The 14,527-nt window shown below is 42.9% G+C and overlaps 2 protein-coding genes across 2 annotated transcripts; both read right to left on the minus strand.

Moving 5' to 3' along the window:
• Positions 1–439: 439 nt before the first annotated feature.
• Positions 440–7,546, minus strand: LOC125989308 (ubiquitin-protein ligase E3A). The gene is made up of 11 exons (XM_049755526.2): positions 7,256–7,546; positions 6,713–6,757; positions 6,170–6,459; positions 4,279–5,531; positions 4,060–4,204; positions 3,496–3,701; positions 3,253–3,417; positions 3,025–3,180; positions 2,721–2,794; positions 2,430–2,573; positions 440–1,802 (listed from the first exon to the last, which is right to left on the minus strand). The coding sequence occupies exons 1-11, from the start codon at positions 7,330–7,332 to the stop codon at positions 1,682–1,684; spliced, it is 2,676 nt and encodes an 891-aa protein (XP_049611483.1). The 5' UTR covers positions 7,333–7,546; the 3' UTR covers positions 440–1,681.
• Positions 7,547–8,204: 658 nt separating this feature from the next.
• On the minus strand, positions 8,205–14,352 carry ddx4 (DEAD (Asp-Glu-Ala-Asp) box polypeptide 4). Its single transcript, XM_049755529.2, has 21 exons — positions 14,225–14,352; positions 13,659–13,689; positions 13,530–13,560; positions 12,962–13,021; positions 12,406–12,465; positions 12,281–12,319; positions 12,181–12,207; positions 11,913–11,954; positions 11,813–11,827; positions 11,694–11,729; positions 11,568–11,612; positions 11,335–11,477; positions 11,101–11,253; positions 10,869–11,023; positions 10,383–10,512; positions 9,935–10,101; positions 9,417–9,562; positions 9,242–9,341; positions 8,889–9,159; positions 8,689–8,793; positions 8,205–8,594 (listed from the first exon to the last, which is right to left on the minus strand). Exons 2-21 carry the CDS (start codon positions 13,677–13,679, stop codon positions 8,529–8,531), a joined length of 1,812 nt encoding a protein of 603 aa, XP_049611486.1. The 5' UTR covers positions 13,680–13,689; positions 14,225–14,352; the 3' UTR covers positions 8,205–8,528.
• Positions 14,353–14,527: the final 175 nt, after the last annotated feature.

Consider the following 14,527-nt stretch of genomic DNA (forward strand, 5'->3'; position numbering starts at 1 on the left):
ACTGCTCCTTTTTAAATAGGAAGAGGAGACAGCTCGGCGGGAACTTGCATAATCATGCAAGCACACCTATCAAACTTAAGGCCCGGGGGCCAGATACGGCCCGCCACATCATTTTATGTGGCCCGTGAAGACCAATTGTGCATAAAATTCGTGTTATTACGAGAATTGCAAATTGCCTTCACTTTTAATATCTTTTTTTTTTAATATTTTACCAGTTTTTATTGTCAGTTTGTTTTGTAGCTTTTACTGTATATAATATGAGGTGCTCATACATTTATTTGGGTTGACTGTCATAATGGCCCTCCGAAAGAAGCTATGACTACAATGCGGCCCGTGAAAAAAATGACTTTGACACCCCTGCCTTACAGTATAAATGAGTCTGCCGGGCGTGTCGACTATCCACTGCATGTATACTACACACACACAGACAAGACAAAAATATTGGGGCACACCATTTAATTCATCTATCAATCAGGCAATGGTTGGGTTAGACGCCTTAGTTTCAGCTGAATCATATTTCATTATGTTGATGTATTTTATATGCTTTCCAAGAACAATTTAGGTAAGGCCCCTTGGTTGGCTGGATCTGTCGTGGACGAAATTAAAATAATGACAAATCGGGCCCAAAATGGCACGGGAGTGGAAGCTATAACAGCAAGAGTCCATTTTCACTTCCGATGGGTGAAACGACCCCATTTTCTGAAACATTTGTTCACAAAATCTATTTATGGCACAAATGGCCAACATAAAGTGCCCTTTGGATTCCACCCAATCAGCAACTATTATATAGACCGGTCCAACATCATAGTGCCAAGCGTGCCGATATATAAATACGTTTTTTTGTTGTTTTTTTTATTTCATCAGTATTGTCAACATAGTAACTAAAAAATGCTTCAGACAATCGTGGTGACCTGTGGGCCCAAAACTAAAACCACAAACATTCTGGAAAAAAAGTCTAAGTGCACTTACACAGATCTGACAAGACCTCAGTGTGTTCAGCACCTCATCCCCACAAATGAATGACAACTGAGAGGGTAGGGGGCGGGGGGTGGGGGGGAGTTTAGAGTGCATTTTTCGATTTTTTTTATTTTTTTTAATTTTTTTTTAAGAAGAGCAAGAATACGAATGGGATAAACCTTTATTAATCCCGCAGTGGGAAAATTCACAATCCAGGAAAGGCTACTCTATTTTAATTTTTGTATCTTTTTTTATTTATTTTTTTTACTTTCTACAATGTTCTACTGGACAGTTTTTTGTTCAACAATCCTGGATGATGGTGACTTGTTTGTCCCATCTGCAAATATTAATAACCTTTGTTGCACCATTAAGATGGGGGGGGGGGCAGATTAAACGTAAAATAAATAGAAAAATCATCCTCTCTGTACATATAAAGGTAAGCGGGGAGGCAGCAGCACACCCACGTCAAGTGGATGTGGATACTTTGATCAGAAGATCTCTGTGCTTACACTGACAGATTATATTGTTTGATAATGCAGGCACAGTGGAATTTTCTCCTGCTGTCGCTTACATTGCTTCGGATTTTTATTCATTATTTTTATTTTATTTTTTTTAAAAAGGGCAGAGCTAAATGGGTTGGGGGGAAAAGTCTATTCGCAGTGCGTTGGGAGCGGGTAGTGTAAGAGTGGTACTATGCCGGGGAGGGGATGTCGGTGGGGTGGGCTCAGAGCATGCCAAACCCTTTGGCATAGGTTATGGCTTTCAGCAGTCGCTCCCTCAACTTCTCCTTGCTGCTGTATTCGGGCAGCAGTAGCACATTAAAACAAGTGTGAGATGTTGGTAGCCTGTTGAGGGGAAATGTATGAAATCATCAGGAGATATTTGCATATGCACGATGGTATACGGAAAGCCACTTGTGAATTTACTCAATTTCCTTGACATCCTTACACAAGTACGCTCCATAGATTAGGGTTTCTACAGACTTATTTGTATGGTGGTGCTTGAGATACAAGTTTAATTCTTTGCGCAGCGCGGAGAGTAACTCAAAACACTCGTGTCTCAACTCATCTTTCTGCATTGGAATGAATAGAAATAAAAAGGCCATTAACGTCTTTCAGCTGCCCTCACCCTGGCAAAAAGCAACATTTTTTTGTTTTTTATTACAAAATATAGCACTGTATAATATTTTACATTAATGAACCAAAACAATAATTCCACAAGGCTGAAAAGTATTTTATTTTGGAAAGTGACGGGATTCTCCATTACATCTGTCTATGACTGACTCTTAACTAATGTCAAGTTGTCTCGCTCACGTGATGCTAATTATTAAATCCGCATTTACGTTTACCACAACGTTGAAACTTCATTAGAATTGGGTTTGTACTCATGAGAACAAATAGAGTACCAGTAGATGGACCTGAATAAATGCACAAATGGCTTTCCATAGTAACAGAAACGTGGCTGGCGCTCACCGATCGGTATCCGGCCCGTTCTTGGCAATAATCATCTTCAGTTTACCAAGCCCACCCACGGGTGCTCTGTCAGTGCCTGTGGTGAACTGAAGGAAGAGGCGCTTCTGTTCCTCACCAAAAGAGTGCAACGTCTCCCAGAACTCCCTAAATAACCCAGCCACCACCGCAGAAAGAGGGAAAATTGCTGTTGGTCATCTCAAGATATTCACACCAGACACCACATACATTTTTACATAACAAAAAAAAAAAATGTATGCATGGAATTTGTTTCTGATGTTGATATAAACTTACTTGATGATTCGAGAATCTCTATTGTAGCCTCCATCATATTCCGTTGTGTCTTCTAGTGCCATGAAGTCTAAATTCTGGACAATTAAAAAAAAAAAAAAGGAACTTGAGCTGAATGACCAAGTCATTAATATGCACTGACCAGCCACTGCACAATTAAATGATTTCACACGCATATAGGCCCTCTGAGGGAAATCTTAACCATGATGTGGCCTGCAATAAAATAAAAAAGAGTTTGACACCTAAAGCCGCCACATTTGGACACACACACTAGAAACGCACTTGACCCGTGTCACCTTGCCCTTACCCTGCTCCCGCATATCAGTAGCTCAATTTCTTCAGGCCTGAAGAGGTACTTGAGCGGTGACTCGTTGGTGACCATGTGGAAACCTCTCCTGAACGCTTTGAACTGCTTCTCCACACTTTTGTTCAGCATGTACTCCGCATACTGAGCTACAAACTCCTGCATACATTGAGCGATGAAAAGAATTGTGTCTTGCGGTTCATCTGTAGCAAGACAGCGGGCGTGGCTCACCTTTCGGTTTTCATTCGTCACGGGAATTTTATCCCCGTTTTCCCTTAGGTCATACATGAGTGGGTTCCCAAAGAGGTCCGTCTGAGAAATCTGGAACGTAATCATCATGTCTTCCTCGACACTTCCGGTATACCCCAGAAGTTCCTTCAGGCTTTGGTGCAGAATCTGCTCAGCACAAGTGGGGAAAAAGTCCAGCCGTAAATAAAAGCAGTCAGCTTTAATCACTGACAACTGGACTCTTACAGGGTTGGCGTCGGCAAGGTCCCTGAAGGTTCCTTTCTTGCCCATCAGCTTCCTGTAGACCACCATTGGAAAGTGAACGTCCAGAATGCAGTTGTTGTAGATGGCAAGGCCGAGAACTATGCCGATCAGCGTGTACTGGCCCTCGTTTTCAAATGACGAAGGGTTGAACCAAAACAGCTTGGTGAGTTCATCATACGTGAACATGCCTGCCAGAGGAATACAACACTTGCCGCATTAATACCCAAGCCTTCTTTCCGCTCAGCAGCGCATTTCGCTGAAGGAAGGCTATTTCACAACATTGGTAGGAGGGTTTGAGGCTTGTTTTAGGAAATCAGAACAAAAAAATATTTTCCTGTTCTACTGACATTTTGCTTACATTTTTCCCAATATAGTAATGTATGTAAATGTTACTATTTTCTTTTTTTTCTTTTTTTAAAGCCCTGCTTTTACAGTGGAAAATACCCACCTACATAAAGTCCTGGTTGCAAATGTTCCCATGGCTTCCTTCAACAAATAGTTGCACTTGGGTTTTAGTGACGTGTCGCTAAGGCTGGGTTGTCTTACCGATATCTGGGTTGAAGATCTCCTCAACCACCAGCTGAAAGAACTCTTTGGAAACGCCTCCTTCATCGACACCTTGCTCCCCTTCAAACTCCACATACAGCTGCTTCTTCAAGTCTGCAGGATTCTCCATCGCGATCATTTCCAGCTGTTTAGAAGTACATTTCTTCAGTTATCAATATGATCTTCATCTTTGAAAGCACAGGACTGAGCCGCACATACCCTGACCAGAGCGTCATCAATGATGTGGTCCCGGCGGACCTTCAGCCTCAGGTACGGATTGAGCTGCTGGCCCTGCACTAAGCTGTACAGCACAGTAATGCGTCGCTCGCTGTACATGCGGATGCGGTTGTCATAGTAGAGGCCCAAATTCTTGGTGACAGCGTTCAGGATGAAGGGGCACGTCATGAAGGAGAACTTGTTTTCAGTTTCAACCTTGAAGAAAGTGTAGTCCTTGTCCATCTCAAGCACCTCGTTCAGAGGCTCGTTGACGAATTCTTCGAATGGGATGAGCGGCCGCCGACAGTCAGTGGTGCGAATGGACAATTCCGTCTCCAGCGGGTCCACCCGAGGACCTTTCTTGTTGCGCCTCTCCTCGCCGAACAGCTCCTGCAGGGTGAGCTCGCTCGACTCCGGGTTGGGCTCCTCCTCCTCGTCCTCGTTGTGCTCCCTATCGAGATCTCCGCCCAGCACGTTTGCATAATAGATGATCTTCAAGCACTTGGTGGCCGCCACCACCGAGTCGTCGTCATTCACCAAGTTGCGGCTGTTGAACTCGTTGCTGATCACCTTGTAGGTGATGAGCTGCTGGAAGGTCTCCACCATGCGCCGAATGTGCTCGGTGCTGTAGTGCGCCCACAGTCGCGACAGTTTGGCCTGAGCAGCAAGCGGGAGTTTGCTCATGGCCTTACAGAACTGCGGGAGGGCGATTTCTAAGTACTCCGGGCTGTGGAGGTTGCTGTTCTCCATCACTATAACAAACAGGTTCAGGTAATTTGGGTCACGGGAATACACATTATGGTACGTTAGGTCACACTCCACATTGGGTGAGAGGTAGACCAGTGCGTTCAAGAAAGCAGCCTCTATCTTCTCGTTGGAGAGCAGGCGCTCGTACACTCGGCGCACCGCTTCAATGTCTACCGTCACCTCGTCGGGGGCCAGCTTTTGGACAGCGTTGTCTCCAGATGACCCCTCCCCGAGCCGCGACGAAGAACAAGAGGTCGAGGAGTCCTCTTCCATGGCTGTGGTGGAGCAGGCCGCAGCCTCCTTTTCATCCTCATCTTTGTCCTCGTCCTTTTCCTGAAGAGACTTGAGCTCCTCCTTGGTGTGAGGATTCGACCGTCTGAAGCTCTGCACCAGGACCTCGGCGCTGGAGAACACTCGGCCGATTACTCTGATGAGAGGGGAGTAATCCTCGTTCTCACCGCAGATATCCAAAATCTCGTACACTTTCTCCTCTGTCAGGTAATTCACATCTGTGGAGTAGGATGTGACTGGATTAAGATGAAAAGACAACTCACAGAAAAAGGACAAGGCAGAATTTCAGATATTGGTGAACTACTCTTGGTGCAACACAGGACAAAGTGTTGAAGAAGAAAAAAAAAAATCACTGAGTTAACGCAGTTTTATTTTCTTTGTGTGGCGGCCTATAACCTCTGCTCACGTGTGCAATCCAATTTAAAGTGATCACAAAGATGGACAAACAAGAGACTAGCAGTACTTTTACATTCAGTCTTACTTACTTGATGCTTGTTGGAAAGTGTGAAGCACGTTGCGTTCCCTTGAGTAGGAAATGTGCTATACAACTAAAACTGCCTTGCTTGCAAAGCTGAGTCTGTTTGGATCCTTTTGTTCAACAGTCGTATTTTATATTAGAATATAGCCGTGTAATCGTTGTATGCGCCTTACGAAGTGAGTTGAATTCACGCTAATCACAACTAAAGCAAAAACAATCAAATGAGGGCTGGCATTTTAAAAATAATGAAAATAATGTGCGCCAAAATTTAATGGGGCCTTCAACGCTCTTCAAATCGTTTGGGTCATTGCTACAAACATGCATAAGGGAAAGGCAAAACATTTTCAAAGGCAGATGTAATTCTTAATTTGAACTGACCTTTGAAATTGTCCCGTACAGAGTGGACCACTTTATGGTTCATCTTGGTATTGCTACACGGCGAATTCTCCAGGTAGACCGAAGCCGTACCTTTCTTGGAGGGGTGGGGGTCGCAGAGTTTCGCATTAACCTTGTAGAGCTCGAGGGCTTTGACAGCTGCCGCATTGTTGTCCATGCGGCGGAAGCCGGAAGACGAGGCACACCATGAGTTGGAGCACAATTCATTCCCACAGCCCTCCGTTAACTGGTGGTAATAGCGCTCTATTAGATGCTTGGCAGCTGCTCGCTTCCTGGGTGTGCAGTAACGAAAGAGTGACGACGAATCAAGAGGGGCACAAGAAAAAGGGTCATACAAGAAAATAAAGCATGCTGAATGTCATGTTGTATGCAACTGCCTTTATGCCACACACTTGTTGTATGGACTCAACCAGTTCTTTTTTTTCCACCCTGACGTAGCCGCATCTGGATTATTGGCATTATATTGACTGACAACCACCTTGACATTATTGTATGACAGGACATTGTGTTTGGAAAACCACTTACATTCGGCTTGCTTCTGGGTTGTCTACTTCAGTCTCGTCGTGTTGTCTAATGGAAGAAAAAAAAAATGGCAACCAAATACAACCAGTATCAGTGAGTGCACATTACATTCAAAATAAAAGGTACTAGTATACGTCATAGCATTGCAGCTAATAAGCACCAGGGAGTGCAAGTCGAGAAAGATGCAAAGAGCTAGTAAGCCAGCCAACGTTAACATTTGGCAAATGAATATTGATAAGAACGGTCAGAATGACATTTCGCTGCCTATTTTAAAATACTCCGAACAGAAAAAGACTGTTATTAAGGAACACAGAAAGAAAAATGATATTGAAGTACCCCAGCAAGCTAATGTATCAAGCTAATACAGCAAAGACTGTACCGACTTAGAAGAATTCGCTTTTTCAATTACCTTAGTGGAACGAAAACTGAATAGATTCACAATGGTATTATATGGGACAACATTGTGCAAAGTGGCGCAAAAGGTCACAGCTGAGCCGCGAGCTAGCGCTCCCAGCATCCCCGACTCTTTCTTCATCGCGTACCCACCTGTCAGCTCCTCCTTCTGGGCTAATGTCGGCCTGTGGTGGCGCACACTCACAGTCCTCCTTCTCGTCGGGATTCATACGAGACTTTAACCTCACTTGTTTGTAATTCAGTTACGGCGAGGGAACGCGTTAAGTCATCCACAGCTGGATCGGAGCAACCGTTGCGACTGGCGAGAGGGATTTGCTGTTAAAAACTTCATTCATAAGCTTGCATTTGAAGGCTCTTTCCGCTGCCTGGGGTTAGCAGCCATATTTGGCTCGGCTTCACTGTCGGACTGCGACCCACAATGCACCGCGGCTCGGAGACAAAACCTGGTGGAATCAGTTCCGGAGTCAACCTGGAAGCGGGGCACCCGCTTTCAATAACAATAATAAATAATTATCGCCATCATAATTATAGACTGTGTATCGTATGTGATTTAATGGAGCCTGCTAAATAAAAACGATTGATTTCTTGGTCGCATGGTTCACAAATTGAGTGACAAAACCCACCCAGTGTTCAGAAACCGTGAACATCCTCAAGGGGGTGCCGTGCCACAGAATTTGACATTAGGATTATACAGGGTTCTGTATTCGTGACTATTCCCTTTCATACCGACATCTTTTACAGCTTTGGGTCAGTTGTTCAATCTCTGCAAAAAGCTTTCAATGTGGTGCAGCACAAACTTGTCTAGCTAAAACAAGTCCTTAATCCGAATAAAACTATTTTATTTCAAATTACCACTAGGGTCAGCAAGTTCACTTTTGAGGGAAATAAAATTGAGTTGGATCATCCTTTCTTGGTGATGCCCGCACTTTAAATCCCATAATGACATGGTAAAGAAACTCAAATTGCTTTGTTTCAAAATAAATAAAAATTATCTTTCAGATAATAGACGTATTTTGTGTGAAAACTTCAGGACATCCCCAAAAGAGGACACGGTTGACAATTATTTTGATACACAGAAAAATTCACAAGTATTTTTTTTTTTTTTACTTGCAACCTTTTATCTCCAAGTAGCAAAACAACTTAAATGACACATTCCCTCCTCCATATTGCCATAATTCCAGTTTAACTGGGCAATGCACTTCTAAAAAAACATATGCAATAGTTTACCATGCAGATTACAACACTACACAAACAAACTTCTAGATTAATATCTTAACATTATCTTTTAAACTGAGACAACCTTTACGTCTACTCTCAAAACAAAAATGTGGTGATAAAACAACACGCGAAACTATGGAACAGCTCACGCAACAAAAGCCAGGGCTTGCTGGGGGTGCCTTCACATCTACTCCCAGTCATCATCATCTGCAACTGCGACCTGAGGAACTGGCTGGCTCCTGTCACCTCCTCCCTGTTGGAACACAGAGAAAAAACAATGAGGATGCTTAAATTTGGGGAGGGTGTTGTGTATGGGGGGGAACAAAATACAAATATAGAAGACTTACCTTCCTAGAGTCGAAGGAGGCAAAACTATTTTTGGCCTGGTTAAAGCTAGTGGCCCCTCCACTGAAAGCAGATTCCTCCAACCATGATGGAACTTCTTGTTGTGCCTGTGATCAACAAAAAGTCACTGTGATATTAGCTATCTCATTTTATGTTTTACACCTTTTCCGCCCTACTCTACACATGGAATAATGATCCTCACCTTGGATAGGATCGTAACTAAGGAAGGAGCCAGCTGACTGTCGCTGTCCGGATCGTAGAAGGACACGGCCCTGCCAACATTACCGCATCGGCCGGTTCTGCCGATGCGGTGGACGTATTCATCGATGTTGTTGGGAAGATCAAAATTCACCACATGCTGCACATCTGGAATGTCCAGTCCGCGGGCAGCGACCGATGTCGCAACGAGGATGGGACATTTGCCGGTCCTGAAGTCAGCCAAGGCTTGCTCTCGTTCACGCTGTTCGCGATCTCTGCAATGTGACACGCATTCGCAATACATTACAAGTTGTACTGGAAGCAAGCAGACATTATGACAAAGACAGCAACACTTGCCCGTGAATACTGGTCGTGGGAAGTTGCTCTTGGCACAGAAAAGTAGCAATAAAATCAGCTTGTCTCTTTGTCTCCACAAACACCATTGTGCGTTCATTTCCTGCAAAAGCCAGTGATCATTACTACCGATACTGACTGATCAGTGAGAAATCAGACTAAAAACTGTTTTAATTACCAGTGGTCTTAAGCAGGTCAAGTAGCTGCTCTCTCTTTGAGAACTTAGTGACTTGGACGAATGTCTGCTCAACATCGCTGCAGGCCCCACCAACGATGCCAACAGCCAGGAACAAATAGTCTGTCTTGAGGAAGTCAGCAGCCAGTCTTTAAATCAATAACAACAAAAAAGTGAACCGGTGATGGTGAAATCCTGGTAAGGCACAGTTGATGAGCTCACATTTTGAGAAATCTTACCATTTTTGTCTGTTCAAAATTAGTCAGCCATGCTAATCAAGCTGCAAAAACATTACCGAAGAAGCATCTACACAAAATAAGCAATTATTTAGCTTTTTGTTCTGTTGCCAACCGTAACATGACCAGGAGCAGATCAGCAAAATACACGACCAACCATGTTCACGATTCCCCATTAAACATTTAATTGGCTTTACCATTGTAAATTGGCCTTGAGGGCAACCACAACTACTTTGAGGCCTGCAATGAATACAAGTGCGCAATGGCTGTTGTCAGGAGACAGACCTTTGGATGTCTTCAGGATAGGTGGCGCTAAAAAGCAGCGTCTGACGGTTCTCTTTGGGTGGCATCCCAGGTGAACCGACAAGGCGGCGCATGTCAGGCTCAAAGCCCATGTCCAACATCCTGTCAGCCTCATCCAGAACCAGATACCGCAGTTTGGTCAGCCCAATCTGATAATAAAAATGTCATTTCTTTAGGTATGTGTTGAATATTACAATGTCAATATCATTATGTTTAAGAACCTTATTGCATATCGTGTGTTTTTCCAATATTGCGGCCTTACTGTGAATAAAATGCATTCATTTGATCAAAGGCAAGCACATTCAGAATGTGTTTTTTTTTTTTAAACGAAAGCTTACGATTTGGTCCCACTATAGCAGGACTGCCAAAGTTTTGCTGATGTCCACGCAAAGTGGTTCTCTCAAGGTGAAATTTAATTTATTCAGCTTACCCTTCCACGCCCAATTACATCCAACAATCTTCCTGGTGTTCCACACACTATGTTGCAACCCTTGGAAATTTCTCTGAGCTGAAATCCAGTATTCACTCCACCGTACACAACCACAGGACGCACACAGGTTCTGCAACATGACAAATCAAATTTCCATCAAGGTGTTGAGTTCATTCAAGCTTTGGCAATGCAGTCTGGGATAAGAAATGCTGATTTGGCCAATGGTGTGACATTAGGCAAGTTAATTGCACCAATTGATTGAATAAGGCACCGATAATGGTATTGAAAGTGATGCCTGGCATTGGTACTAGCCCGTCCGTCCCTACCTAAGATTGTGTCTTGGCTAAATAAAGGTAGGCAACACTACAGTCATGGATGGAAATCTCCAAAGGTAAAAGTTAACCTTTGTGCTTGGTGAAACCTGAGACCAAGGGAACAAAGCTCCGGCAACATATTGCACAGGTTGAGAGTAAAACGTGATATTACCCGTAGGAAAACTTCCTGGCCTCCAGAAAAATCTGGTGGATGAGCTCCCTGGTTGGGGCAACAATGATTGCCTCAGGCTCTTGCTGCTCACTGAAGCTGCTGGCAGCCACACCGTCAGCCATTAGCTGCTGCAGAATTGGAAGTAGGAAAGCAGCCTAGAGGACCACAAGCGCAACAGTCAAACCATGTTGTACCAAACGAAGCACAAAGGCCACAATTAGCGTTTTCTTACCGTTTTTCCAGAACCGGTCTGGGCGCAGGCCATGAGATCTCGACCAGCAGAGATAATTGGAATGGCGTGCTTCTGAACTGGGGTGGGCTTTGAATAACCCGATTTGCTGATATTTTTTCGCAAGGAATCACACAAGGTTGCCTCCTGAAAAGTCTGCAAGGAAATGTGGTCATATGGTCACTGGTGTACAAAAGATTAAGGTTGGTTGATTACGAGATTCAGAAAAACCTTTACCATGATGGCAGGCAGTGGGTTGGTTCCACTCACATCCACAACGATGTCGTCATACTTATCAAAATTAATGCCTTGCTGATAGTGCGCAAACACAGAGTCCTCATCTTCAGGGAGGGCTGGAGGAACATAGGTGACTTTTGGTCCTAAGGGTTAAAGTAAAGCCATTTATTCATTACAAACTCTGTCACACTATTGTATTGATAACTTCTAAAAAACATAAGGGCTCAACTTACGGACACTACCATCAGAGTTCTCTGGCTCTGGCTCCTTAGTATCTGCTGTATTGGCATGGAAGAAAAATTAAAAAAAATAAAAATATCTCAGGATGTTTGAAGAATTACATTTTAAATCTCTACAACCTCGGGTGAGGATTTCCTCATTGTTTCCACGATATCCTGCCAAGATGCGAGACATGCACACAAATAAGCACATAAAGGCAAACAAACCAAAATTTTTTGGGGGATAAATAGAAATTTACCTCCTCCAAAGCCACCTTGAATTAAATAAACAAATAAATACATTAAAAAACAAAACAGGGTTAAGCCACATTCCAAATTAAACTTCACTCTATAAAATACCTTCACGGAAGCTTCCTCGGCCACGTCTTCCTCTACTGAAATCTGTTCAGGACACACAAAAAAGGCAAGGACTAGAAAATTACAAATAAAAATTGCATAAAATATGGAAGTTGATTCAATTCTGGAAGGTGACAGGCAAAAGAATGTTGATATTCACAAACTATTGAGATGTTATTCTAATAAATTGTTTTTTCAGTAGGACTGTCCAAAAGCTGTTTAATTTTTTTGTCATTATCCATTGATAAAAATTAGGGTTAAACCAGCCTACCGTTATCCTGGGTTGAACCATTTTCCTCTGTGAAATGCAGGACATTTTGATTAAATCACAAGCTGAATGTATAAAACAGAGAATGAAGTAATAAGAGTACCATTAAATTGGTTCTGACCATTTCCAACAAAGCTCCGACCTGATTGAACAAACATCAAGACAGCAGGGCTCAAGATTTGCAAAGTATTTCAAAAAACAAACATTCACTGTCTGAAAAGGTCTCACCTCTGCCTCTTCCTCTGAAAGCTTCTCTTTCTCCCCCAGGACTTTTCCAGCTGTCCGTTTCTAAAGGAGATCAAGAAAAATTAACAACAGTGACTATGAAACAAATTGTTGCTGTACCAAAAACATTACTGTTCCCGTTCTCACAACAGCAGCTTGTTGAGAAGGTTCCAACTATTGGCACCATTATTCAAAAGTGGCAAGGTGTTACCAAGCAGAGTGAAGATGATTGTGGGGGAAATGTGTAAGAAGAGCAGCCCTTAAAAGTGCACAGGACCTCAACCACTATCAAATTAGTCAAGCTGCACTTTCCTCAAAGTCCCTCTGCTTCTGATGGCACATTTCTGCAGCCACGTTAAGTTGGCAAGTGAACATGTGTGATCAGAGTAAACCAAAATGGAACGAATGATTGCAGAGAAAACAATAGCGTCCTTGCAGCGTTCTCTGCTCAGGCCTGAAATTTTATGAATCAGCTCGAGCTCAATAAATTCCAGTTGAACGCGTTCAGTTGAACAGTTGAACGCGCCAGAACAAGTAGAACAAAACAATGCAGCAGTACCGGAAGAAAAGGAGCTCGCAAATCCTCTTCCTCTCCCTCTTCCTCTTCTTCCACCACGACCTATAAAGTAAATAACGTCAATGTAGCAAGTCTCAAAATTATCGGGACTGCAGGTCAAACATTGGACTTTGCACTTCAAGAAAAGAGCACATTTTTAAGTTTGTCGGATAACACTGGTCAACAAACTGTTAAATCTGAGATGCAAAAAAATCCTTTTTGAATGACTCCAAATCTGCCCTCGTTTTTTCTTCTCTCACATGAAGTTCTCATAATACAAAAAGTAACATACGTCATGTAGTAATATTTAAGAATTAAGAGATGTAAGATGCGCAAGAGATGTCCTCCTGGAGGATCTATTGCATCGCCCTAACAGCGCACAGGTCAAGAACCTCTAGCCAGCCTATGCGTTGCAGTAGGGATCTAAATAGAAATCTCGAGGACTCATCATGAAAACACCGTCTCCAATGTGAATTCAAAGCATGCATGGAAGCTGAGCAGTGAGAACCAGCAACATAAAAATAACAAAATTTATAATGTCATTTTTTTTGACACTACCAAGTTTACATACTGCAATCCTGGGAGGTGCTGCTCTCAAATTCCTGCAAACAAATTCAGTAAAGACAAATGAAGTTTCAATAGGGACGTGAGAACAAAGATAGGACTTAATCTTGCAGCTGGTTGAGACCGGCAAGCTCACCTGTTCATTGAAAGAATCCATTTTGAGTCACCTGAAACAAAAAATACAACTTACATGACAAAATGTTGTAAAACCTACCTCCCGAGATATCTTGGAAAACGTGGCAAAATGGCTGACAGACCCCCAAGTAATTGCACATGCCTCGTGAGCTTCAAAGTTAACAGAGGAAATTTGCCGATAGAACTAAACTTAACTTACGTAAGTGCATTTAGGCAGCTTCAGCTAAGACGCAATTTTAGAAAGTTTGCTCTGCAAAAACTCGGCCTCCACTCACAGCGGTCGTTTACGAAAACATTAGGCCCTGCAAATTAAGACGCCTGCAGCGGTCTTCTTTAACGTCAATATTCACCAAAAACCAAAAGAGCAACCATGGTATGGGAAATTTTGCAAGGACGCGTAAGTTTATTTATCTTAAAAAAAAAAAAAAAGCCCAAGCAACCTTGTTCGTTTGCCCTTGACGACACCGCCTAACGCAATAACAATTACTCGACAAAACTCAATTGCCAACAAGCATTTGTTTTCACGGAAGTAAAAAAACAAGGTAATATAGGAATAAATATGCATACTGTACGGTCAAATATTTGTCCAAGAAGGTTGTAGTTTACTCAAGAGTCTTTTCGCGTTACTGCGTCACGAGATGCGTCTGCTCAACAGTGCACAATTAGCGCGCGGCAGAAAACTTAAGCGAAGCAAGCGCGGGTTGCCAGATCTGCGACCTTCCCGCCTATATGTTTCTTACTTGACTACGTATACCCAAATGTATATTTGACTAACTACGGGGTGATTCGCGTTTTTAAAACCGATCTGTTTTACCCATTTATTCTAGCGCGCGGTTTAACAATGTTCACGTATTTATTTCAAAATAGTGG

Source organism: Syngnathus scovelli, chromosome 2 (genome assembly GCF_024217435.2).
Source record: "Syngnathus scovelli strain Florida chromosome 2, RoL_Ssco_1.2, whole genome shotgun sequence".
Lineage (NCBI taxonomy): Eukaryota > Metazoa > Chordata > Actinopteri > Syngnathiformes > Syngnathidae > Syngnathus > Syngnathus scovelli.

Bases quoted from the DNA above. Each gene is read 5' to 3' on its own strand.
- LOC125989308 (XM_049755526.2), bottom strand. From the start codon at position 7,332: ATGAATCCCGACGAGAAGGAGGACTGTGAGTGTGCGCCACCACAGGCC. The intron at 6,460-6,712 runs GTAAGTGGTTTT...CTGCACACCCAG, and splicing joins AACCCAGAAGCAAGCCGAAT to GAAGCGAGCAGCTGCCAAGC. The intron at 4,205-4,278 runs GTATGTGCGGCT...ACTTCTAAACAG, and splicing joins TTGATGACGCTCTGGTCAGG to CTGGAAATGATCGCGATGGA.
- ddx4 (XM_049755529.2), bottom strand. From the start codon at position 13,679: ATGGATTCTTTCAATGAACAG. The intron at 13,561-13,658 runs GTGAGCTTGCCG...ATTTGTTTGCAG, and splicing joins TGGATTCTTTCAATGAACAG to GAATTTGAGAGCAGCACCTC. The intron at 10,513-10,868 runs GTAATATCACGT...GTCATGTTGCAG, and splicing joins GCCAGGAAGTTTTCCTACGG to AACCTGTGTGCGTCCTGTGG.